Below are 27,827 nucleotides of genomic sequence, written 5' to 3'. Positions count from 1 at the left end.
TCATTTAAGAAATCTTTCCCTAGGAGAAAAAGGAGGAGTTAAGATGACAGAGGAGTAGGAGACTCTAATTTCATCTGGTTTCTGGAATTCAGCTTGATAGTTGTCAAACCATTCTGAACACTTGCAAAATTAACTGGCGATCTTGGAAAAGAATTGCTGAAATTCTACAAAAAGAAAAGCAACCATTTTTTGTAAGATGTGCAGAGACATGAATTCAGGGAGATAGAGCAGAAGATAAACTGGGGGGGGGGGCACAGTCTTGCTTAAGGAGGCTACCAAAAAGTATTTAAGCAGTGGAAGCACAAAATCAGAACTTTTTTTTATAATAATATTTTTTATATTATGTTAGTTGCCATAAAGTACATCCCTGGTTTTTGATGTAAAGTTCCATGATTCATTAGTTGCATATAAAAATCAGAACTTTTGAAGGCTGCATTAGTGGGAGACATCCTGCCTGAAAGGCTCAGGTAGTGAAACAGGGCAGAATCGTAGGTGGGACAGCATGGTCTCAGGATCCCCAGGGCCACAAAAGAATGGGGGTGCCTGAGTATGACAGAGTTCCCAAGCATCAGAGGAGGGAAGCCTGCTGCAAACAGCTAATTTAAGGGCCAGCTTTCTAGTCAGTGTTGCCATAACAACAAACAGCTGCTTGGTGGGGTGACCACTCTCAAAGCAGGGCTGAGCAAAAAGAAGACAGCCCGTGAGACACCCCCTTCCTCTCCTGAGAAAGGGTGATTGTCTATGCCATAGAATCCATAAAGTTTGGAGACTTATAACAGGGTTGCATGCCTGAGATAAAAAATGCTTTGTCACAGCCTGGGTGAACGTAGAGTTTAGATGGAAATCAGGGGGGCAGGAGTGATTGACTGCTTTTTCTGTGAGGGCAGACTGAAGAATAGGGAGTGTGAACTTTCAGCTCTGGGACTAGAGATTGGGGGGGGTCACCATTTTTATCTCCCCCCCCCCACTGGTGTTGAAAGCCTTCAGGTAGCAATACAGCACCGCATAGTACAATCCAGAGCCCCTTACATTGAGCCTGGCCCCCTGGCAAAGGTGGTGCATTTCACCAGGGTGAGGACACCTGAGAATCAGTGCAACAGGACCCTCCCCCAGAAGACCAGCGAGAACATGAGGCTACTACAAAGTTTACTGATCATACAGAACTGCAAAACGTAAGCTCTATATATAATATATATAGAGAGAGCTTATATATAATAAGCTCCATATATAGTATAAGTATATAATATTCGTCCTTTTTTCTTATTCTATAGTCTTTCAGGTTTATTTTCCTTATTTTGTCAATTCCCTTTTTAAGTCTTCTTTAATTCTAATTTTTATATTTACATTATATATATAATTTCATTTTTGGTTTCCTTTCATTGTATTCAATTTCACTTTTGTGTATATAAAAGTTTTCTTTCTTTCCTATTTTGGGATATAGGTTATTCAAACAAACAGCTCAAAAGACACCCAGGATCTAGTTTATTTTGTGTTCTGTTCTCCTCCTTGTTTATTTCTTTCTCTCTCTCCTTCTCTCTCTTTCTCTCTCTTTTATTTTTTATTTATTTATTTATTTATTTATTTATTTATTTTTATTTTTTTATTTTTTTGGTTTCTGTTCTCTTCTGATTTCTTTACTGCATCTATTTCTGGTGTTGCTGCCAGTTTTGCATTTTCTTTCTCATTCATCTATTATTTTGTGGACATAATGATGAGATGGAAAAACTCACCCCAAAAAAGAACAGGAGGCAGTACTCACTGACAGGGATTTAATTAATATGGCTACAAGTAAGATGTGAGAACTAGAATTCAAAATGAATATAAAGAGGGTAGCTGGGCTTGAAAAAATGATAGAAGACTGTAGACAATCCCTTACTGGAGAAATAAAGGAACTAAAATCTAATCGGGCTGAAATCAAAATGGCTCTTACTGAGATGCAATAAAAAATGAAGCCTCTAACTGCTAAGATATATGAGGCAGACGAGAGAGTCAGTGATATAGAAGACAAAAAGATGGAGAATAAGGAAGCTGAGGAAAGGGGAGATAAACAACTACTAGACCACCAAGGGAGGATTTGAGAGATCAGTTGTACCATAAAGCAAAAACAATATTGGAATAACTGGGGTCTAAGAGGAAACAGGGGTGGCTGGCAGAAGGTTAATTTGAACAAAGTATAGCAGAGAATGTCCCTAATCTGGGGAAGGAAACTGGACTTCAAGTCCTAAAGGCACAGAGAATTCCCCTCAAATCAATAAAAATAGGTAAACAACTCGACCTATAATAGTGAAGCTTGCAAATTTCAGAGATAAAGAGGAAATCCTGAAAGCAGCTCAGGACAAGAGGTCCTTAACCTACAAGGGTAGAAACATAAGGCTGGCAGCAGACATGTCCACAGAGACCTGGCAGGCTAAAGGACTGGCATGATATATTCAAGGTGATAAATGAGAAAAATATGCAGCCAAGGAGACTTTATCAAGCGAGGCTATCATGGAGAATAGAAAGAGAGATAAAGAACACCCAGGACAAAGAGAAACTAAAAGAATTTGTGATCACTAAAACATCCCTGCAAGCAATGTTAAAGGGATCCTGTAAGCGAAGAGAGAGCCCAAAGTAACATAGACCAGAAAGACAGAAAGGGACAATATACACAAAACCTGACTTTACAGGAATACAGTGGCACTAAATTCATATCTTTCAATAATTACTCATGAACTAAATGCTCTAATCAGGAGACACAGGGTGTCAGATTGGATAAAAACGCAAGACCCATTGATTTGCTATCTATAAGAGACTCATTTTAGACCCAAAGTCACCTCCAGATTGAAAATGAGGGGGTGGAGAATCATTTATCATGGTTGTGGACATCAAAGGAAAGCTGGGGTAGCAATCCCTATATCAGACAAACTAGATTTTAAACCAAAGACTGTAATAAGAGATGTAGAAGAATACCACATAATAATAAAGGGGTCTGTCCAAACAGGTCTCACCATTGTAAATATTTATGTCCCTAACATAGGAACAGTCAATTATATAAACCAATTAATAACAAAATTAAAGAAACACTGATAATAATACAAGAAGAGTAGAGGAATTTAACACCCCACTCACAACGATGGACAGATCTTCTAGGCAGAAGATCAACAAGGAAATCAGAGCTCTGAATGACACACTTTCAAAAATTTAAAATAAATGAAGAAACAAAGAAATTATCAAACTCAACACCCAAAGAATAAATAATCCACTTAAGAAATGGGCAGAATAAATGAACAGCCATTTCACCAAAGAAGACATATAAATGGCCAACAAATGCATGAAAAAATGCTCAACATCAACTGGTGTCAGGGAAATACAAAGCAAAACCACAATGAGATACCACCTCTCACTAGTCAGAATGGCTAAAATTAACTAATCAGGAAACAACAAGTCTTGGTAAGGATGTAGAGAAAGGGGAACCCTGTTACACTGCTGGTGGGAATGCAAGCTGGTGCAGCCACTCTGAGAAACAGTATGGAGGTTCTTCAAAATGTTAAAAGTAGAGCTAACTTACCACCCAGCAATTGCACTACTGTATCCCAAAGGATACAATCGTAGTGATTTGAAGGTATTACCTGCACCCCAATGCTCATAGCAGCAATGTCCACAATACCCAACAATGGAGTGAGCCCAGATGTCCATCGATAGATGAATGGGTAAAAAAAGAAGTTGTATGTATATACAATGGACGATTACTCAGCCTTAAAAAGGAAATCTTACCATTTGCATCAGCATGGATAGACCTAGAGGGTATTATGCTATATGAAATAAGTCAGTCAGTGAAAGACAATTATCACATGATTTAAGTCATGTCGAATTGAAGAAATAAGATAGAGGATCATTGGGGAAGGTAGGGAAAAATAAAATAAGGAGATCAGTGAGGGAGACAACCCATAAGAGACTATTAACTAAAGAAACAAACTCAGGGTTGATGGAGGAAAGTTTAGTTGGGGAATGGGGTAACTGTGTGATGAGCATTAAGGGGGGAACTTGGTGTAATGAGCCTTGGGTGTTATATGCAACTGATGAATCACTAAACTCTACCTCTGAAACTAATAAAAAAAGAAAAAGAAGGAAATATTTCTCCAAGAGCACTTATATGATCTACAGTTTCTGCTTGAGATTTAGGTCTTAAATCCTTCTGGAGTTGATTATCATAAGTAATGTAAGTAGAGATTGAATAATCTCTCTCCATATGGAGATTCAGCTTGTCAGCTCCATTTACTAGATGGTGCCTTCTATACCCACTGATATCCTATGCACATCTCCCATGCCACAGAACTCCACACCTGCCTGAATCCTATACAGGGCTCTGTGTCCCTTTCTGTGGGTCAGTTGGTCTATCCCTGTTTCAGCATCCAACTCTCTTAGAGACTATACATTGAAATACATATTATATAGGGGCACCTGGGTGGCTCAGTTAAGTGTCTGCCTTTGGCTCAGGTGATGATCCCAGGGTCCTGGGATCAGGCCCTTCATCAGTCTCCTTGCTCAGTGGGGGAGCCTGCTTCTCCCTCTCCCTCTGCCTCAACTCCCTGTGCTTGTGCTCTCTCTCTCTCTCCCTCTGTCAAGTAAATAAATAAAATATTTTTTAAAAAAGAAATAAATATTATCTGATACAGCAGATCCTCATATGTTCTTCTAAAGAAACTTTTGTAATTTCCTCCTGATCTTCCACATAAATCTTAGAATCCAGGCTCCTTCCTCCTTCTCTGAACTTTCACCCTGCTGTCTTGGCAGATTTCCCCAGAGCCCCTCCTAGTAGTTTAAGTTGTTCATGAGATGTGACCCTATGACCTGCCAGTGTCATACTTGCCCAAGAGTGAAAACATCACAGCCTGCCACAGGGGACCTAAACATGAAAGAAATAAGAACAGGAAGAAATGTTATAGTCCCTCTCCTTTCTAAAGGGAAATGCTTCTCTCATTCTCTGGAAGCTTTGGAAACTTGCTCACAGCCTTTCTCACTGCCTCCAGGGTTCCCATGGGAGTCTTGGCTACATGACCTCACAGAGGTCATTGGAAACCTGCCTCCCATTGTCCCTGGTGTCTCTCTGCCCTCCCCTCACTCCCTGAGCCACGTGAAGTCAAAACACTTTGATGTCTTTTCTGGGAACCGCTTGCTCTGTGGAGAAACGATGGTTTCACTTTCATGTTCTGTAAATGTGGGCCTGCAACCGTCAGCCAAGTCTTCCAGAGGGAGGGACTCAAGTCAGAAGCTGTCAACCTTGCTGTTGTTTTCACACTTTATCCAGGCAGGACAGAGGCTCTTCCACCCCGTGTTCAGGGCACTGACCTCAGGAGGACTCAGTGCCTACATTTGCTAGGGAGGTCAGGTTTGTGGAGTATTCCTGTGCCTGGGACTCCAGTGAGCTCTTAGCTAATCCCAGCATTTTCAGTTGTGTAAGTGGAAACGTTAATGACCTCTGACATCAGAAACCTCTTTTCTCTCTGGAGCAGTTGAGTGAGCCAATTGTGCACTTGCAATGAGAGGATACTGACTTGTGCTATGGAGGGTTCAGTGGCAGAGGTAGCTGGTGTAGAGGTAAGATTTCATCAACTGCTGATGCCATTCTCCTTGACGAAGGGAGAAGCATTGTGCCTGAAGATGTCTCTAAAATGGAAGAAAATTCGGAATTATTGAATGTTTACTGGGTGACTCCAGTTGGAAACTATGCAATGTAGTAATGCAATCTAGACCTCATTACCATAGAGCTATTTAAAAACATGGTGAGTTTTGATAATTGGTTGCAATGCAAAGTAATTGGGGTTTTTTTTGGTATTTTTTTCATCTGCTCAGGCTATAAAAAAATACAACAGGTGGCTTATGAACAGAAATGTATTTCTCATACTTCTGGAGGTTAGGAAGACCCAGTTTCGAGTCAGTGTTTAGTGAGAGCTCACTTCTGAGGCGGACATTTCTTCTTCTTGTTTCACTTAACAAAAGGGACAGATAGTTCTCTCTGCAGTTTCTTAAATGGCACTAATCAATTCATGATAACTCTGCCCTCATGACTATGGCACTGACCACAAATCCACCTATTGATAGCAGAAATTGAGCTTGCACTTCAACCATGAATTTTTGGGAAGACACAGACATTCAGTCCATAGCAGTCATATAGATAATATCTCTCTGTGGAGGTTCAATTGATTGCCCACCCTCATCATAGAACGGCACTTGTGCAGGGGTGGTTCAACACCTATAAATCTATCAGTGTGATACTGCACAAGGACAGGAACCATATGATCCTCTCAATAGGTGCAGAAAAAGTATTTGACAAAGTACAGCAGGCTTTCTTGATAAAATTCTTGCCATGTAAGGATAGAGGGAGGATAGAGGGAACATACCTCAATATCATAAAGGCTGCATACGAAAGACCCACAGCAAATATCATCCATAGTGGGAAAAAACTGAGGGCTTTTCCCCTAAGGTCAGGAACATGACAGGGATGTCCATTCTCACCACTGTTCCTTAACATAGTACTAGAAGTCCTACCCTCAGGAATCAGGCAACAAAAAGAAAGAAAGGGCATCTAGATTGGCAAATAAGAAGTCAAACTCTCACTCTTTGCCGAAGACATGACACTCCATGTAGAAAACCCAAAAGACTCCACCAAACTATTGCTAGAACTGATGCAGGTATTCAGCAAAGTGACAGGATAAAAAATCAATGCACAGAAGTCACTTACAATATTATACACTAACAAGGAGACAGAAGAAAGAGAAATCAAGGAATCAATTCCATTTACAATTGCACAAAAAATCATAAGATACCTAGGAAGGAACCTAACCAAAGAGGTAAGGGATATGTACTCTGAAAACTATAGAACACTTATGAAAGAAATTGAGGAAGACATGAAGGAATGGAAAAACGTTCCCTGCTCATGGATTGGAAGAACAAATATTGTTAAAATGTCTCTGCTACCCAAAGCAATCTACCCATTGAAATAACAATACTATATCTAACATGAGCATTTTTCATAGACCTGGAACAAACAATCTTAAAATATGCATGGAACCAGAGAAGACCCCATATAGCCAGAGGAATATTGAAAAAGAAAGCCAAAGCTGGTGGGATCACAATTCTAGACTTCAAGCTGTATTACTAATCTGTAATCGTGAAAACAGTATGGTGCTGGTACAAAAACAGACATATAGATCAATGGAACAGAATAGAGACTCAGAAATGGATCCTCGATTCTATGGTCAACTAATCTTCAAAAAGGCAGGAACAAATATCCAATGATAAAAGAGAGTCTCTTCAACAAATTGTGCTGGGAAAATTGGACAGCCACATGCAGAAGAATGAAATGGAATCGTTTTCTTACACCATATACAAAAATAGACTCAAAATGGATGAAAGACCTAATTGGGAGATAGGAATCCATCAGAGTCATAGAAGAGAACACAGGAAGTAACCACTTTGACCTCAGCTGCAACTTCTGGCTAGACATGTCTCAAAACACATGGGAAACCAAAGCAAAAATGAACTATTGGGACTTCAGGATAAAAAGCTTTTGCTCATTAAGGGAAACAGTCAACAAAACTTAAAGGCAACCTATGGAATGGGAGAAGACATTTGCAAATGACTTATCAGATAAAGGGTTTGTATCCAAAACCTATAAACAAATTATCTAATTCAGCACCCAACCTCCCCCCCCCCAATTCAGTCAAGAAATGGACAGAAGACATATACAGACATTTTTCCGAAGAAGATATATAACTGGCCAACAGACACATGAAAAAATACTCAACATCATCCAGTATCAGGGAAATACGTATCAAAACTGCAATGAGATACCACCTCACGCTGGTCAGAATGACTAAAATTATCAAGAAAGGAAACAACAGATGTTGGCAAGGATGTGAAGAAAGGGGAATCCTCTTACACTATGGGTGGGAATACAGACTGGTTCACTACTCCGGAAAACAATATAGAGGGTCCTCAAAAAGTTAACCATAGAACAGCCTTACAACCCAGCATTTGCACTACCGGGTATTTATCCAAAGGATACAAACATAGTAGTTGAAAGGGACACTGCACCCCAATGTTTATAGCCCCGATATCTACAATAGTCAAAATATGGAAAGAGCCCAGATGTCCAGTGACAGATGGTATAAAATACATATATATATTCTCCAATGAGGTAAGGTAAATGGACATTAAGCTGCCACAGGGCAATTTTTACAGTGATTATGTGCTTGGCTATCCCTCTTATAGAATACACATCCTGGTGGGCTTTTCTCTGCCTCCAGGATCCACCACAAGACAAGTCCTGCCCCTATTTGTTGCAGGGGATGGGACATGATGTATGTCTGCCATTCTTCTGTGCTCTCTAATGTGCTGGCCTGACTGATTTTTCCTGCAGAATGGAAATGTGATGGGCTCTGTTTTGAGATTTCAGCAAAATGGAGACTCCATCAGTTTCTCATTGCTATGTAATAAATTTACAACAAACTTAGTGGCTTAAGACATCAACCTAGATTTATTGCCTTATGGATCCAGGAGTAGTTGGCCAAATGAATCTTAACAGGGCTATAATCAAGGTGTCGGCAAGACTGGTTACTTCTGGAGGCTCCAAGAGACAATCCATTTCTCTGTCTTTCCCAGCTCAGAGCAAGTACCTGAATTCCTTAGCTCCTGGTTCTTCTTACATTTTACAAGTTTCTGGATCTTCAACCTCTTATCATCTATATCTTTTTCTATATTTAGCCTTATCTTCTTTCTAGAAGGTCCCCTGTGACTATATCACCAAGTGAATTAATAGGGCGGGGGGTGGGGATCATCTCTCCAGAAATCCTTGCTAGAATTCAAGCAGCCGTTCAAGAAGCCAAGCTAAAAGAGTTTCCTAACATAATTCAGAAATCAGTTGTAGAAGCAGAGAACACTTCCTTGGATGGGGCTATGACTGAGGAAACTGGCACTGGAAAGTCCAGTTTTATAATGGACTGTGGGTTCTTAGTCATGATAAAGAGGGTTCTGCTAGTTTTGGAGGTGTGAAGACCACCATGAAGAAAATGTCCTATCAACATGCAAAATACCCCCATGTGATCTTCTGGGACTTCCCTGGAACCAGAACTCCTAATTTCCTTCAACACATGTATCTCAAAATGGTGAGATTTGTAACTATGACCACTTCATCCTCATTTCCACCTCACAGTTTAACTTCGATGATTAAATGCTGGCCCCCAAAATCAAGAAGCTAGACAAGAAGTTCTATTTTGTTCGAACCAAGGTGGACAATGATTTATATAATGAAGAGAAAAGCAAGCCCAGGTCATGCAAAAAGGAGAGAGTTCCTCAGTAGATACGAGACAACTGCCTGGCTAATCTCAGCAACATCGGAGTGCCTGAGCCATGTGCCTTCTTAGTCTGCAACATTGACCTGGATGACTTTAACTTCCCAAGACTGGAGAAGACGTTGCTGCAGGAGCTCCCTGTTTCTAAGTGCTACACCTTTGTGCTCCTGTTGCCCAATTTGTCTGGTGCTTCCAGTGAGATGAAGAGGGCTTTCTTCAAGGAGAAGATCTATCTGTATGCTTTGAAATCTGCCTTGAAATCAACACTGGTCTTCATCCCCTTCATGGCCTGTTTCAGTGCCTTTGATTTGCCCCAGGAGGAGAAGTGCTTGAACCTTTACCAAAGCCATTTTGCTTTTGATGAGAAGTCAGTCAAAGAGATTGCTGAGAAGCTGAGCATGTCTGTGGATGAGATTGAGTTTCACCAAGTAGTTGAATTTCTGCTTACTTGTGAAGGATGACAACATAGCAGCCAAGGCCATGAAGTGTGCTGAATCCTACTGCTTGATGAATGGAGGCCTCCCATCTAGTCTATTCCAATTTTTGAAAATGTACATTTCCACATTTGAAATTTATCAGTGCACAGGCCACTGATGTTAAAATTTTCTTGAATAAGATTTTGGAGAGCTTAGGTTTAAGAAGATGCTGCAGAGATGGGTCAAATTGCCTAACAGAACAAGAAATGGCATTATGCTCTGTCAGTGTTGGGGTCCTGTTCTACACTGATACTCCACTGCTATACAAAGGGGATTTGACCGTGCTCTCTCCATGCACTCCCTGGTCTATATTGCTTACATCATGACAGAAATGCACCCCATATTTTTCATTATTCTCACGTTATGAGGTAGTTTACATTTGCTTGATTTACTCAGGTAATAAACATTTGGTAACAATCAAGATAACTGCTGTCCATTAGCGTTTTATGAAGGATTTCCCCCAGTCATTATATCAATACCCTCATCACCAAACTATGTGAAACACACTAGAATGGGAACATGTCCAAATAATTTATCGTGTAGGAGGGTACTATAGCAAGGAGGAGGAAGTTGAAAGAGGAAAAGGAGGAAAAGGGAAATGTTCTATGTTCTCATATTTTCTGATACTACGCGGGAACAGAGGGAAAGGAACAAAGTCAGGGTTTATATTTCTATGACTTTACCAACACTATATGGGCCAAAAGACCTGTGAACAGGGCACAATGAGGGAGAGGAGATATGAGAGAGTGAAGGTGAATTAGGAAGGAGACTGGAAAGCAAAGATGAATTCATTAGCCAAATGGAAGAATAGTGTTTTTGCTTCCACACAAATTTCTACATCAAATTTATGAAATGGGACCTGAGCGTTTGCCATGAACAATATCTGCCTCAAGAATAGTTATACCTGCTGTTACTGTAGTTGAGATTTTCCCACTACTTCCTTCATCACTGGTATAGGGTGGATGCTTTCTGGTATAACAAGCGTACATCGAGGGGGGCGGTCCCTCAGATGCTCCATTACCCTGAAAGCTCTCCCCAGAAAGTGGAGGGCACAGAAATATAGAGGAGGACACTACTGGCTCTCAATCCCCTCAGCATTTCTTGTTCATCCACTGCACAGGAGAGGTCTCCTGTAGGGGAGAAGGTTGTCAGGAAGGGAGACAGTGAATGACCGTTTCTGCTGCCTCGTGTACAATAGATGTTTGAAATATTCAAAGGGAAGGAGTTACTGACCCTCTTGTTAAATATTTTGTTCCTTGGATTTTAATATGCATCTCTAGTGCCGAATTTACACTCTCAAAGTCCATGCTGCTTGCCATTTTGCCACCACATTCCATCTATTCTTATAAACAGCATGAACATGGAGGAAATCCTTTTTCATCTCATCAACCAGATGTGGCCAGCACTGGGACTTACACAACCTTCCTTTTCCCCAAGAGTCATGACCTTTTCAAGATCCCTGGGCCTTGGCATACCTATGTGGTTCAGTCGGCTAAGTGTCTGCCTTTAGCTCAGGTAATGATCTTAGGGTCCTGCTATTGAGCCCCCCATTGGGCTCCCTGCTCAGTGGAGAGCCTGCTTCCCCCTCTTCCTTTGCCCTCACCCCCCTTCCTTTCCCTTACTCTCTCTCTCTCTCTCTCTCTCTTTCTCTCTCTCAAATAAATAAATAAAATCTTTAGAACATTTGGTATGGAGAAAGTAAAACTTTCACTATTACAGATGCCATGGTACTATACATAAAAAACCCTAAATTCTCCACCAAAACCCTACCAGAACTCATCAGTGAATTAGGTAAGGTCACAAGATACAAAATCAGTGTACAGAAATCCTCTATATTTCTAGAAAGTAATAATGAAGCAGCAGAGAGAAATTATGAAACAATCCCATTTACAGTTGCACCAAAGGTAATAAAATACCTGGGGATAAATAACCAAAGAGGTGAAAGACCTGCACCCTGAAAGCTAAAAATCACTGATGAAAGAAACCGAAGATGGCACAAACACATGGAAAGACATTCCATGCTCATTGATTTGAAGAACAAATCCTGTTAAAATGTCTGTATAATGTATGACAATGTAGATACTCAATGCAATTCCTATAAAAATACCAACAGCATTTTTCACAGAACTAGAGCAAGCAATCCTAAAATTTGTGCAGAACCACACAAGACCCCGAAGACCCAAAGGAATCTTGAAAAAGAAAAAACAAAGCTGAAAAAATCCCAACTCTAGACTTCGAGTTGTATTACAAAGCTGTAGTGATTAAAAGGTATGGTACTGGCACAAAAATGGACACAAGATCAATGGAACAGAACTGAAAGTCTAGAAAGAAACCCATACATATATGGTCAATTAATGTACAACAAAAGAGGCAAGAATACACAGAGGGAAGAGACAATTTTTTCAACAAGTGATTTTGGGAAAACTGGGCTGCTACATGCAAAAGAATGAAACTGGACCATTTTTTATACCATACCCCCAAACAAATTCAAAATGGATTAAATACCTAAATGTGAGTGCTGAAACCATAAAACTCCTAAAACACATATTCAGTAATCTCTGGACATCTCCTCAGGAACATATTTATGAATACATCTCTGCAGGCAAGACAAACAAAAGCAACAATAAACGATTATGACTATGACAAAAGAAAAAGCTTTTGCAAAGTGAAGCAAACAATAAAACAAAGAGGCAGCCTAGTAAATGAGAGAAGATATTTGTGAATGATATATCTGATAAGGTGTTAATATAGATAATGTGTAAAGAACTTCTACAACTCAACACAGAAAAAAATATCCAATTTAAAAATAGGCAGAGGACCTGAAGATAGAACTAAAAACAAGCAAACAAACAAAAACATACAGATGACGGATAAATATGAAACGATGTTCAACATCAATAATCATCAAGGAAATGCAAATCATAACAATGAGACATCTTCTCAACCAGTCAGAATGGCTAGTATTAAAAGACAAAAGGCTACAAGTGTTGGTTGAGGATGTGGGAAAAAAGGAAATATCATGTATTGTTGCGGGAGTATAAATTGGTGCAACCAGTGTGGGAAGCTGCATGCAATTTCCTCAAAAAATCAAAAACAAAAGTCTCATATAACCTGGTAATTCCATTCCTCGGAATTTACCTAAAGAAAACAAAAACACTAATTCAGAAAGATATCCGCGCCTCTGTTGATTGCCGCATTAGTTACCATAGTCAAGATATGGAAGCAATGCAGTGTGCACTGATGGAGGAATAGAAATTGACAACGTACTGTAAATGAACAATGGAGTATTACTCAGCCAGAAAAATGAGAGCTTGCCATTTGCAATGACATAGATGGACTTAGAAAGTATTATACTAAGTGAAACAAGTCAGAAAGAGAAAGACAAGTACCATATAATTTTACTTATATGTAGAATCCCATCAAAGACCACCACCAACAACAAAACACTATGAGATACAGAGAACAAACTAGTAATTGCCACAGGAGAGGTAAGGTAAGGGGAGGGGGCAAAGGTAAAATAAATAAGGAGACTAAGAGGTACAAGTTTCCAGGAATAAAGTAAATAAATCACAGAGATGAACAGTACAACATAGGGAATGTAGTCAATAATATTGTAACAAAGCTGTATGGTGACGGATGGTGGCTGTATGGTGATGGATGGTGACTGCATGACTATGGAGAGTTTTGAGTAATATACAGAGTTGTTGTATCAATATTATGTGCAGTTAAAGCTAATATAACCTTTTATGTTAATTTTTCTTCAATCAAAAAGGAAAGAGGGGAAGAACCTCCACACTGGAGGAGGGAGTTGCTATTTGCAGGGCATCACCAGACTTTACTGGGTTGATGGCAAGTCCCGTTTCTTTTTCTTCTTTTTCAAAATGACAGCTTTATTGAGCTGTAGTTGACCTAGGTCTTATTTCTTGACCTACTTGTCAGTAAAACAGATGTTTGTTTGAAAACATATTACTAAAAATATTTTTGTTATTTTCTTATTTTATTTTACTTTATTTTTTTACCTTCAGTTTTTGCTTTAATTCCAGTTAGTTAACATACACTGCTATATTAATTTCAGGTGTACACTATTTTAACAGGAGGAAGGTTGAGTGTGGATATCTACAGCTACTACCAAATATCAAGCAAAATATCCAAGGTGCAGGACATTGTGTAAGGAATGCTGCCATTTTTATAAACAGGAGAAAATGGATTGTGCGTATTTGCTCATGGATTCAATAAAATGTACTTGTAAGGATGACATGGTCCCTTTTGCACAGACCATTGATGAAGGCCAATTGAGTGCAGAGGGACATATTATTGTATACATTTTATACCTCCTGAATTGTAAACTATATAGATGATTTATATTAAAAAATATGAAAAAAAATTTAACCCAGAATATGTCTCCCCAGGACACAGGGTTGCTCCATACTCAGTTTCCACCCCAACTGGTTATACTGCCTTTCAGTTCCTGCACTAACCACCCAGAGTTAGCAAAGACTCCCCAGGTTTCAGGGCTCAGTCCTTGAGAAGACTACTCTCACTTCAGACACTAGCTGTACTTGGGGCGATCCCCTAGGTCACCTGGATCTCCAACTGTCTGCAAATGAGAGGGGTCCTTGTAACCCTCTCAGGCTTGCTAATCGATTAGGATGTTTCACGTGAGTCAGGAAAGTGTTATACCTACAAGTGCAGTTTTATTTTAAAGGATACACATAGGGTGAGGTCTGGGAGGGAGTACGCAGCTTCCGTGCCCCTCCCCATGCAGTCAGAGCACTGAACCCTCCCAGAACATCAATGCAAACATCAACCAAGAGGCAACTTGAGCCTTCGTGAACAGGATTTTGATTGGGGTTTCATTACATAGACATGATTGATCAGGTCATTGACCACTTGACTGACCTTAATCTCCACCTCCCTTCTCCTCCCCAGGGGTCCAGCTGGCTAAAAGTCTCCACCCTCTATTCACATGGTTGGTCTTCCTGGTGATCAGCCACTGACCTGAAGCTATCTAGGATCCTGCCAGCAATCACTTCGTTAGCATAACAAAGTCAGCAACCAAAAGACAGGAAATTCCCAGGGTTTCTGAAGCTCTGTGCCAGGAAGCAGGGACAAGGGCTAGATACACTCTTTATTAGGCTTCACTGCCCATACAGTGTGGGCTGTCCATGGTTAACAGGGGGCCACTAGTGTCATTTTCCCAGGACTCAGGCCTGTGTTCTCTGATTCTGGATTCAGATTCTGTATGGCCTGGATCCCTTACCCTGGTTAGTGTGGCCTCTCAGACATCACTAGAAGCCTCCTGCCTGGGATCCTGTTCCCTCTTCTTACTCATGATGCCAAAAACACACAAAATCAGTGGCCATGGTGTCTTTCAGTTTCACTTCTTGGAAATGGCTGTGTTTTTCAGAATAGAAACCTACTGAACTTTGATATCACTTTCTATTTCTGGAAATGTGGGGCTCTGCAATGTGATGACTGCTTCTTACTATTGGCCAGATTCCTGTGAGGGTGGAGCAGAGGCCAGAGATGATTTAAGTCCTGCCCACTCCTCACAGGCAGTGTAGACATTTGGGGGTGACAGTCAGCTCTTTAATCTCTGCACTGACCACACCAGCACACAGGACCTGTTCCAGTGAAAGGCCAGACTGTGCAGAGGAGCGCTCCTGCTGTGGGCTTAGGGAGCCATTCATCCAGGCTCAGCATTTCCTAAGCTACCCAAGGACACATTCAGAGCTCAACTCCGACACCAGAAGTCTCTTTTCCTTCAGGAACTGGTAAGCAAGGAATCACTTTGGATTGAGTGCAGGTCTAAAAATAGAATTAGAGATCTGTAGGCCTGAGGTTGGGAGAGTCTGCATGGTTGATTTTGGGTGCTGTGGACTTGGACATCTGAGGGGCAGAATGTCCGGTGGATGTCTTAATCCAGTTAGAGCATTTAACTATTTGGGACAATTTCAGAAGGCTGTTGAAGAACAGACTTTGTGCCTGTGAACTGCAGAATGATCATGTGAATGTTAGGGCTGTCAGTAGATAGGGGCTTTTCCCCAAGAGCTTCAGCATCAGACTCCCCCCCCCCCATGCTTAAATACCTTTCCCTGGGGAGACAATGCATGTATTACCTATTAATAACAAAATTCAAATAAATACATTTTAAAGAGTGATTAGCTTTATCAAAGATTCATGAATTAGGCAGCATTTACCTAGCAAATAGGAAGGAGCTCCACTGAGCTGTAGGAAATGAAATGTTTTTAAAGGAAGAGAGGAGGAGAAAAAGAAAGAAATCATTAACAGGTCCTTTACCACTGTGAGGGCATCAGCTTTGACTCAGGGCAAAACTTCATCCTAACTGGAAAACACACATACAGTAAGAAGAACACATTGACAACCCAGGCTAGGTGATAACTGAATCAAGAATAGCTGTGGGTGTTCAAATGTGTCTCAAAGGAAGAGGTGTGAGTCCTCTGGGGGGCAAAAATAATTTTTTCAAGATAATGGGTCTGACAAGTCAGACACTACTGGTAGACTGTTCCCACAATTTTTTTTATTATGATATATTAATCATCGTACAGTACATCATTAGCTTTTGATGTAGTGTTCCATGATTCATTGTTTGCTTATAACACCCAATGTTCTGTGCAATACATGCCCTCCTTAATACCCATCACTGGGCTAGCCCATCCCCCCACTCTCTAAAACCCTCAGTTTGTTTTCCACAGTCCACAGTCTCTTGTGGTTTATTTCCCCTTCTGTTTACCCTCCCATCATTTTTCCCTTCCTTCTCCTACTGATCTCCCTGCTATTCCTTATGTTCCACAAATGAGTGAAACCATACGATAATTGTCTTTCTCTGCTTGACTTATTTCACTTAGCATAATATCCTCCAGTCCCATCCATGTTGATGCAAATGCTGGGTAATCATTCTGATGGCTGAGTAATATTCCATTGTATATATGGACCACATCTTCTTTATCCATTAATCTGTTGAGGGCATCTGGGCTCCTTCCATAGTTTGGCTATTGTGGACAATGCTGCTATGAACATTGGGGTGCATATGGCCCTTCTCTTCACTATGTCTGTATCTTTGGAGTAAATATCCAGTAGTGCAATTGCTGGGTCATAGGATAGCTCTATTTTTAACTTTTTGAGGGACCTCCACACTGTTTTCCAAAGTGGCTGTACCAACTTGCATTCTCATCAACAGTGTAAGAGGGTTCCCACAATTATATAGAAGCCTCCCCTCAACTGTCTAGCCATAGTTTGGATCATCTTAAAGACACTATGGTGGGTGAGGGAATTAAAAGCAAACAAGCAAAGAAAAAAACACAATGGAATTTGCCAGTGAGCCAAGAAAAACCAAGAAGCTGTCTTGGTTTCCCAGAGCCTTAATGTTCAACTTACAGCCATTGGTTACTCACCTTATTTTCTCTGATTCAGAAGCAGAGTGTTGCCATGTTACCCTAACATCAGAATGGCGGACATCTCACAATGAGGGGACATTTTTGCAGCAGCAGAAGGGATGTTATCCACATGTGCCACAATCTTTATAGATACTTTCGCTGGCTGCTTTTGAATGAGAGTCAGCTGGGGCATTTTCCTGATACTCTGGTTCAGTCCTTTTAGTGTGAGCCTCAGTTTTGACCACAGCAATTTCAGAAGGTAAGAGAGTAATTACAAGCGATAACATTATACTCATATGTATCACATTTCCGGGAATGTCACGTAATTTCTAGAACTCTTGTATACCTACACAAATAGAACATAAAACACAGGATCTTTGTTTTCTAGGAAGATCACTTAATGGATGGAGAACATTCACAACCTACTACCAAAAGTAGATCAAATCGTGGAAAAACAAAGAAAACTTTGTCATTTTGACAGGCAAGAAACCAAATTCTAATATTGAACCAGCTTACTTATGTATTAAAATTTATTCATTCCAATGTGAGTCAGTCCTGACAGGCATAAAATTCCTTTCCAAAGATTCCTTTTTCACAATCTTTTACAGCTTTCTTCTGCCTCAAAAAAAGTGCATCTTCAGTCCACATACATTTTTTTTTACTACTCTTTCATTCAGAGTTATTTCCTTTTTTATTTTTACTAGCTCTAACCACATACATTAATTAGAGTCCTTGACCCTTAGAAATTTTTTTTTTACCCTCCAAGTAGAACATTTTATTAGGCTTTCTGCTTTTCAACATTACTAAAAATTGGTGTTTTGTGTTTTTTTCCTGGTGGTGGTACTTTTACAAGTTTTTTTAAAATGTTTTTTTATTATATTATGTTAGTCACCATACAGTACATCCCTGGTTTCTGATGTAAAGTTCAATGATTCATTAGTTGCATATAACACCCAGTGCAACATGCAATACGTGCCCTCCTTACTACCCATCATCAGTCTATCCCATTCCCCCACACCCCTCTCCTCTGAAGCCCTCAGTTTGTTTCTCAGAGTCCATAGTGTCTCATGCTTCATTCCCCCTTCTGATTACCCCCCTTTCTTTATCCCTTTCTTCCCCTACCGATCTTCCTCGTTCTTATGTTCCATAGATAAGAGAAATCATATGATAATTGTCTTTCTCTGCTTGACTTATTTCACTTAGCATTATCTCCTCCAGTGCCGTCCATGTTGCAGCAAATGTTGAGAACTCATTCTTTCTGATAGCTGAGTAATATCTCCATTGTATATATGGACCACAATTCTTAATCCAGTCATCTGTTGAAGGGCATCTCCGGTTCCCTCCATGATTTAGCTATTGTGGACATGAACTGCTATATATGAACATGGATGCATATGGGCCCTTCTCTTCACTACATCTGTATCTTTGGGGAATTAATACCCAGTAGTGCAATGGCTGCGGTCATAGGAGTAGCTCAACTTTTAACTCTTTTTTTTTTAAAGATTTTATTTATTATTCGACAGAGATAGAGACAGCCACAGAGAGGGAACACAAGCAGGGGGAGTGGGAAGGAAGAAGCAGGCTCATAGCGGAAGAGCCTGATGTGGGACTTCGATCCCATAACGCCAGGATCACGCTCTGAGCTGATGGCAGATGCTCTAACTCCGCTGAGCACCCAGAGCGCCCCCAATCTTTTTTTTAACTTTTTTTAAGAGACCTCCACACTGTTTTCCAGAGTGGCTGTACTACACTGTCATTCCTCACCAACAATGTAGGAGGGATCCCCTTTCTCACACATCCTCTCCAGCAATTGTTGTTTCTTGCCTTGTCAATTTTTGCCATTCTAGCACTGGTGTAAGGGTATCTTAGTGTCGATTTTGGATTTGAATTTCCCCGGATGGCTAATGATTTGTGAACATTTTTCATGTGTCTGTTAGCCATTTGTATCCTCATTTGGAAAAGTGTCTGTTCATATCTTCTGCCCATTTTTGATTTGTTTATTTGTTTCTCACGTTGAGTTTGAGAAGTTCTTTGTAGATCTTGATGCTCAGTCTTTATCTGTAGTATCATTTGCAAATATGTTCTCCCATTCCATGGTCTGCCTCTTAGTTTTTTTGACTGTTTCCTTGGCTGTGCAGAAGCTTTTTATCTTGATAAAGTCCCACAAGTTCATTTTATCTTTGTTTCTCTTGCCTTTGGAGAGTGTCATGAAAAAGGTTGCTGTGGCGGTCAAAGGGTTGCTGCCTATGTCTCTCCTCTAATTTTGATGGATTCCTGTCTCACATTGAGGTCTTTCATCCATTTTTGGAGTTTATCTTTGGGTATGGAGTGAGAGAGTGGTCAAGCTTTCATTCTTTTGCATGTAACTGTCAATTCTCCAGCACCATTTCCCTCAAAGAGACTATCTTTTCACTGGATGTTTTTCCTGCTTTAAATCAAAGTGAAGTTGCCCAAAGAGCTGAGGGTCCATTTCTGGGTTCTCTATTCTGTTCCATTGCTCTATGTGTCTGTTTTTGTGCCAGTACCATGCTGTCTTTGTGATCACAGCTTTGTAGTACAGCTCGAAATCCGGCATTGTGATGCCCCCAGCTTTGTTTTTCCTTTTCAACAGTTCCTTGGTGATTCAGGGTCTTTTCTGGTTCCATACAAATTTTAAGGACTATTTGTTCCAGTTCTTAGAAAAATGTCCTCGGTATTTTGATCGGGATAGCATTGAAAGTGTAGATTGCTCTGGGTAGCATAGATATTTTAACTTGTGTTAGTTTTCCATCCATGAGCATGGAATATTTTTCCATCTTTGTGTCTTCCCTCAATGTCTTTCAAGAGTGACTTATAGTTTCTAGAATATCCTTCCTTTACGTCTCTGGTTAAGCTAATTAAAGTGTATGGTTTACTGAATTGCTCTATAACTTCTAATAGTTTGGGAGTGGATACTTTTGGATTTTCCATATAGAGTATCATGTCATCTGTGAAGAGAGACATTTTGACTACTTCTTTGCCGATTTGGATACCTTTTATCCCTTTTTGTTGTCTGATTGCTGTTGCTAGGACTTCCAGTACTGTGTTGAATACAAGTGTGGAAAGGGGACCTTTTTGTTGTCTGATTGCTGTTGCTAGGACTTCCAGTACTGTGTTGAATACAAGTGTGGAAAGGGGACATCCTTGTCTTGTTCCTGACCTTATGTTAAATGCTCTCAGTTTTCTCTGTTGAGTATGATGTTCACTGTGGGTTTTTCATATCAGAATTTTATTTTGTTGAAGTATGTTCCCATTAGACCTACTTTGTTAGGGTGTTTATCATAAATGGGTGTTCTACTTTATCAAATGCTTTTGAATCTATTGAAATGACATGTGGTTGTTATCTTTTCTCTTATTGATGTAATACATCACATTGATTATTCTGTAAATATTAAACCACCCTTGTACCCCAAGAATAAATACCACTTTATTGTTCTCCCAACCTATTACAAGGTCTTTGTAACAGAGAAAACCTCAACTTATTTATTTGACTTTAAGTAAACAAAGGTAGAATAAAAATGTTAATTTTAATGTGCATAATTTTAATGCTCATAATGTTTACTTTTCTTAAACCAACAGTCTTAAATTAGCTTTGATACTGAATATTTTACCAGATCACATGAACTTGAACATTTAGTTTAGTGTCCATCTTTCTGAGAGTTTTAGAATGCTCAGTTCATACAAGTGCCTGCCTCAAACTAACTAAATAGAGCTCTTTTACAATAAAACCCTCCAGATATATATAGACACACAAACACACAAAGTCCTTATAGCTACTAATTTTTGTGGAAAAGATTTTTAAGATTTAAGACTTTAATATTCCAGTGTTTATCACTGGAATTAATCTTTAGAAGGCCCTGCCAGATTTTGGGTACAATTTGTATTATTGAAAGGCCTCTTTCTCTTTTTTCCCCCTCAGTCTCAGGCAATTGTGGGTTTGTTTATATTTTGAAGACACGATAATATGTATAACTTTATGGGGCAGAGAAAGAATGCAAGTTCCTCCAGGAAGGATTTGGGTTTCCTAAGACCAATACGTCACAAGTCCTTTGAGATACACAGGGAAAGTTTTGGGGTTGGCAATAGAATAGGTGAACTTTGAATTACCTCTAGAGCTGACTTTTGTTGATGGTTTCTGTCAAGGCAGTACAGACATAGGATAACTTAGAATGAGTATTCAAATAAAGGAGGATAGTGGAAAGTAGTAAGACTTACATCAGTCTTACAGTATTTTCTATTGTATACGTCATTTCTTTTTTTACCAGCATTTTTGCAGTGACACTTTCAATGAAACTATTTTTGGAATTTTGAAGGTTTTGCTTTTAAGTGCACTTCCTAAGTGATCTTGTCTAATTGGAATGTTCTTCATAAAGGCCACTGTAATTCTAGGTTGTAATTCCCTTGAGGACTGGCAGCAGTTTGGTAGGACCCTAGCTATAAATGGAGTTTAACCCAGATTTCTGTCCAACCATCTCTAGTCACAGATAGGGAGTGGCTCGCATTGTTGTCTGGCCTTACTTTGTGGCCCCCAACCTGACACTTACCAAGCCAAGTTTTAGGGACACAAAAGAGTCTTGTAGATGCTTATAGCTTGCAGAATCATATAAAATAATGTGCTGAAGGGTAAAGCACTTAACTCTGGATTTTAAAGCTCCCATTTATTTGTTTTTTTGTTTATTTATGTATTCATTTATTTATTTACTATTTTTCTTTAGACTAAGGCTTAACCTCATGTACACATTAACAGAAACCAACAGTACTGAGCTAGTGGAACTATGGACACCAGCAGTACCCAGATAACTAGGGCCTGGGACAAGGAATGAACCAGCAGACCTCCAAGAATGAGGACTGCAGCCTGATTACACACATGGAGAACTGTAGCTGCAGTCAACAGTTCCCAACTTGAGATCTGAGTTCAGAACCAAGGACTAGGTTTAGAAGTTACTGTGGACTGTCCAATAGAGTGTCTTCTACACATTACCACCAATGTCCATCATGGACTAAACCAGAAGGTTCCAAAAATGAAGACTGCAGACAGGAAGAGGGGAACAGACTAAGCCAGCAAAGAGCAGTAAATACGGACTGTGGACTGGAACTGGGGATGGGATTCCAATGTGGACTTGTGGTTTGAACCTAGGGCTAAGGGCTGGTACTCTTTCAGAGTCTTCAGTGTCAGTGACAGAGTGATCCATTACCCTGGACTTGAAAGGCAATTCAATCAGGAGTTCTAATGCAAAAAAAGAGCAGAGCTCAAAGCAAGATGGACTTAAACCAATGGCCCTCAGAAATGTTAAGAAAGATTGTGAACTCAAAAGGACTCCTGGGACACCACACCTGTGCTTCTTGTAGTCCCCAAATACAGTTTGCTTTGGATCTAGACACTGGTTTACGGCCATACCACCCTGATCACACCCAATCTTGTCTGGATCTAGATACTACCACCAAATCTGTTAAAACATGAAATTCAACCAAGTATATTCTAAAAACCTAATTGGATTCATTAAATGGTTTATGAATCAGACAGTATCCCACCCAGCAAAGAGAAAGGAACTCCATCGAGCTACCAAAAAGGAAAAGTTTTTAAGTACAGGGAGAAAGTAGAAAAGAATCCATTGTTTTAGCCAAGTTTGCCTTCCTAGGGGAGAGAAGGGGATCTGTCAGTATAGTTTTTAGTGCTGACTGGGAAAATGCCATGTTGACTACTGAAAGATTACATCCCTGGCGGTTGAAACGGCTGTTAGGTATTAAGCCTTGTTTTACTGACTTGGGACATTAACTTAAGTGGCTCCATTATGGCCCTGTGGCTTTCTTCTTAACACATCACTCCATAGAACTATAAAGTCTGTGAGTCATGTTGTTGAGAGGATGAGATGAGGAATGTATGTATAGATGCACATCTAAGTTTTACTGGCATGGATTTCTTACATTCCCTCCCATTTCTACCACACCTGAGGAGGACACATCACCAGAGGTTGGAATACAAGCTCCCAGGGATACCGTAAAGTGCTCTGACCCTGCTACCCCTGCATTGCTGTCACAGCAGAAAATAATAAATAACAGAGCATCACATACAACATCAGGTGAGGTATGGAACCTTAACAATAGGGCATGGCTTTTGTGAGGTTGAAATTTGCTCAGCACACAGGATTTTGCTGTCCCCATCTGCTTGTCCTTCCCTCCCTGTCATTTGGTTTCCTTTTGCTGCATTTGTTCTATTCTTCAGGACTTGTCTCAGTCAGAATTTTTCCACACTCTCCTCTGTTCTTTCTCCCACATCCCCTGAGAATGCACTGCATGAGACCACACCTGATAGGGTTGAAGTCTCATCTTGTTGGCTCCTCCTTGAGTCCCTGATTGTGTATGCCTCTTTCACGCTCAGGTTTGCTCATTGTGCTTTGTGCACTACCTGTTGTCCAAAGGGGTGATAGTGTTTGCTCTTCACACAGCAATGGGTTGCTCCTGCACATGCCACATGCTCAAGATTTCCACTCTTCTGAATGTGAAGAATATTCCTGCTGGGTAGTCAGAGGTGCTGGCACCATGATTCCTGGTTGTTTAATAGCTGCCTCTTTCACCCATGACAAGATAGACACCCTCCCCCCAGTTTTCTCTTCTAAGGAGAAAGTCTGCATGCCCCATTCATATGTGTGCCAGTCCAGATAATGTACACTTGGTCTGAATAATTTCCTCCAAAAATATCTTTTGCCAACCTCTCCTGGGCTGCAGCTTATGGCTACCAGGAAGCCCTTGGAGGATGTGTCTGATCCCTCATTTTAGCCAAAGGACACCTCTCCAGGCTGCATACTGCCCAGACATCAGTGGAGACTTGAAGTGACTTGATTCCTGGTGTAAAAACTCTGTTCTGTGTCAGGGTTGTCCAGCAGACCCTGAGGCAACAAATGAAAAGATTACCCCGGACACCTTAGTAGGAGAAAGGAGATGGTCTGGGGACCAGGCGGTCTAGTGGTGAAAAGTCCAGAACCAGATTCTGCCTCCACGTTTATTGTGAATGTTATCAATACAACAAGGGAATAAGAAAAACAAGAAGGAATGTGAAGCTGTAGTAATTACGACGATGGCATAGGGAGTGTCGTGTGATTGGAACAAGCTGTGCTCCTGAAGTGCATGCAGACAGGGAGTGTGTGGAATGCATGACCTCCAAAGATAAATGTGTCTACTAAGTCAAGCATTTACTCCTTGGACTGGTACATTGAACCAGAACAAGAATCTGGCAATTTTCAGCCCAGAAACCTTAAAGGGGCCCAGTTTTCTGGACACTCCTTCTTTGCCTTTCAACCAGTCTCATCTAGGGACACATGTGTTTATTAAATCTTCTCAAGCCAGGCACTATGAATTCCCTTAGGAGATATCCCATCCCATTTAGTCCTGAGTATATGATTTCCTTGGTGCCCATATCTCAAGGTATTATAATCCTTCATGCTCAAATAGGTCCAGGACTCCAGAACAAGCTCAGTTTGATTGGCATCAGGAAAGGTGACAAAGGAACCTCCTTATCATGGCTGACTTCTTACAACATTCCACTCAGGTCCTACTTCAGTTTTTGCTCACACCACCTTTTCCATCAATAACACTTTATATACCAGTCAGTCCTCCATGTGGCTTGTCTCTCCCATAGGGTTTCTGTTCTTTTATGCACAGACATGAAGCAAGTGATGGGCGGGGTCTCAGGATAGTTGGAGTGCTTCATAGCAAGTCCAGGTAGATAGTCCAGCATGACTTTTTAGAACATGGAAATCCATGCCTCCTGCTGTATCTACTACCAGAAAACAGAATCCTTTTAACACCTTATTTCATGAGCCAACATACCTTCTAAATAAAAGAAAACACATTGCCAATCATTAAAATTTTCTGTCTCCTAATGAAGATATATAGTATCGTTCCTGAGAAGGAAAGGTGCCACTCATCCTTATTTAGCTACCTCGTATGAGAACCAAGGTCTCATGGTGGTGTTGAAGGTTATCGGAAGTGGAATTTCTGGAGGGTCCCACAGCACAGGTGGGAAGGGTGTGGGGGTAAGTGCTGGTGCTGTTTCAGATTTGTCACCATGAAGAAGTGTTATTTTCATAACATTACAAATAAATAAAGCTAAAGCAAGGTAAACAAAGAAAAATGTGGGCAGAAAAGTTTGGAAAGAAGAATCAGTCTTTAAAATAAGTCCTGCAAGAATGAAAAGTATCTTAAAGAAGAAGGGCTTTCCAAGATAAGGGAAGAGACTGAGCAAGGGCAAACTTTACATCCAGGTCAGAAGTCCACACAATGTCTGGACAGAAAGAGAAGGGATGCTGGATACAACGTTGTGCCCAGGACTGACCTTATACCTGTACCCAACAGCACAGCCCAATCCACCCCTTGGTATACTAACTATTTTTCCTTCTCTCTTTTCTCCTCCCCATAGTGCCTTCTGCTGCTCCAGCCATGGGTCAGTCCTCCTCTTCCACAGTCTCTCATACAAAGGGTGGTGATTTGGCCTCCAGCTTTGACAAGTTTTTTAAGGACTTCAAGGTGGAAAGCAAAATCATCTCTCAGGAAACCATCGAGTCAATTCGATCAAGACTGAAAGAGGGGGACCTTCCGAGTGCAGTTTCTGCAATCGGTGATGCATTGAGAGAGATTGATAATGCCCCACTGAGCATTGCTGTGACTGGGGAGTCTGGGACAGGAAAGTCCACCTTCATCAATGCCCTGCGGTGTATGGGGGCTGAGGAAGACGGGGCTGCTCCTACTGGCCCAATAGAGACAACTTTTGAGAGAACTCCATACAAACACCCAAAGTTTCCCAATGTAACATTATGGGACCTGCCTGGCATAGGGACCACTAACTTTCAGCCTCATGACTATTTGGAGAAAATGAAATTTAGGGAGTATGACTTCTTTATTATCATCTCTGCTACACGCTTCAAAATCAATGATGCACAACTGGCTGTAGCAATTAAAAAAATGAAGAAGAATTTCTACTTTGTTCGAACTAAAGTAGACAGTGATTTATATAATCTAAGAAGGAGTCAACCCAACAAATTCAATGAACATGAAATCCTGCAAAGGATCCGCAATGACTGTGTTACTCGACTTCAGAAGGCCAATGTGAGTGATGCTCAGGTCTTCTTAGTCTCCAGCTTTGATTTGGCTTGCTATGATTTCCAAAACCTGGAGACCACCCTTCTGAGGGAGCTCCCAGCCCACAAGCGCCACATCTTCATGCAAAACCTGCCAAATATTACTGAGGTAACCATTGACCGGAAGAGGGATTCCCTGAAACAGAAGGTCTGGCTAGAGGCCTTGAAGGCTGGAGCATTGGCCACTGTCCCTTTCATGGGCTACATCAGTGATAATGATGTGGAGACTTTAAAGGACACTTTAACCCTCTACAGGGTTTACTTTGGGCTGGATGATGCATCCCTGAAAATCATGGCCAACGACTTGCACGTGTCGGTGGAGAAACTCATGGCAAACCTTAAGTGTCCCCATTTGCTATCAATTGAGAAGGATGATGAGTCCTTAGGGGAAAAACTGTTGAGATACGTGGAAATATTCTGCTCTGTTAGTGGAGGACCCATTGCTGCTGCGCTTTACTATAGCAAGATTTACAGTTTGCAAAATTATTTCCTTGAGACTGTGGTGAGTGATGCGAAAGTTCTTCTTAAAAAAGAAGAGATTTTTAAAGACTCTGAGGACCCTGGGCAAACCTATCTACCTCAGGATGTCAGGAATGAAAATGGGGAAAGTGAGGCAGTCAGTGCCTGAATTATTCTCAGTGTTGACATGGCACTGGTTCCTGGAAAGATGACTTAGGGCTTCCTTTCAGCATTCTGACCCTCTGTCCTTAAGGGTATCACAGATATTTCCATAATACGCTCTTCAACAAACCACTAACTTAGTGACTATTGACAGTGAAAGCAATGAACACTAAAGAATCTTTCCTTCATATGATTCTTTGGGGGGAAATGAAGGACGGTAATCTGGAATTTTCTGCTTGGTGGAGAGAATAACTCTTTGTGTGATGGTTACTTCATACACAGCACTGATCTTTCTACTGATATGTTAGTAAAAAATGGCTATGCATGTAGTGGTTTCTGAAAAATGAATTTTTAAATAAATGTATGTGTAGTGCATCCTTGGTGTTCCTGACATTCTGTTATGAATCCATAAATTCTTTTTCTTAAAGTTTTTATTTAAATTCCAATTAAGGAACATACAGTGTAATATTAGTTTCAGGTGTAGTTTCAGGAGGTGATTCAACACCTCCATGTAACACCCAGTGCTCATCACAAAAAGGACACTCCTTAATTCCGATCTCCTATTTAATCCATCCCCCCCCAGTCACCTCCCTTCTAGTAACCATTAGTTTGTACTCTATAGTTAAATATCTGTTTCTTGGTTTTCTGTTCTCTGTCTCTTTTTTTCCCTTTGCTTATTTGTTTTGTCTCTTAAGTTCCACATATGAATGAATTCATATGATACTTGTCTTCTTTGAGCAACTTATTTCACTTAACGTAACTCTATTCTCATCCATGTCATTGCAAATGGCAAGACTTCATTCTGTTTTATGGCTGAGTAATATTTCATTGTATCTATATCTTTATCTA

General features: G+C 40.5%; 1 protein-coding gene and 1 pseudogene across 2 annotated transcripts; both read left to right on the top strand.

Annotated features, from left to right (window-relative positions):
• The first annotated feature begins 6,611 nt into the window (after positions 1-6,611).
• Positions 6,612-11,361, top strand: LOC103680653 (annotated as a pseudogene).
• Positions 11,362-15,344: 3,983 nt separating this feature from the next.
• On the top strand, positions 15,345-27,353 carry LOC103680630 (T-cell-specific guanine nucleotide triphosphate-binding protein 2). 2 transcript variants are annotated; one of them, XM_008710129.2, is made up of 3 exons: positions 15,345-15,582; positions 23,177-23,303; positions 25,640-27,353. In XM_008710129.2, exon 3 carries the CDS (start codon positions 25,660-25,662, stop codon positions 26,983-26,985), a length of 1,326 nt encoding a protein of 441 aa, XP_008708351.2. In that variant the 5' UTR covers positions 15,345-15,582; positions 23,177-23,303; positions 25,640-25,659; the 3' UTR covers positions 26,986-27,353. The 2 variants fall into 2 exon arrangements, with proteins under 2 accessions (XP_008708351.2, XP_008708350.2); XM_008710128.2 differs by lacking the exon at positions 23,177-23,303 and having other exon boundaries at positions 15,346-15,582.
• Positions 27,354-27,827: the final 474 nt, after the last annotated feature.

The sequence above is a fragment of the Ursus maritimus genome, unplaced genomic scaffold (genome assembly GCF_017311325.1).
Source record: "Ursus maritimus isolate PB19 unplaced genomic scaffold, ASM1731132v1 scaffold_5, whole genome shotgun sequence".
Taxonomy (NCBI): domain Eukaryota; kingdom Metazoa; phylum Chordata; class Mammalia; order Carnivora; family Ursidae; genus Ursus; species Ursus maritimus.
This window is presented reverse-complemented; position numbering and strand designations above follow the sequence as displayed.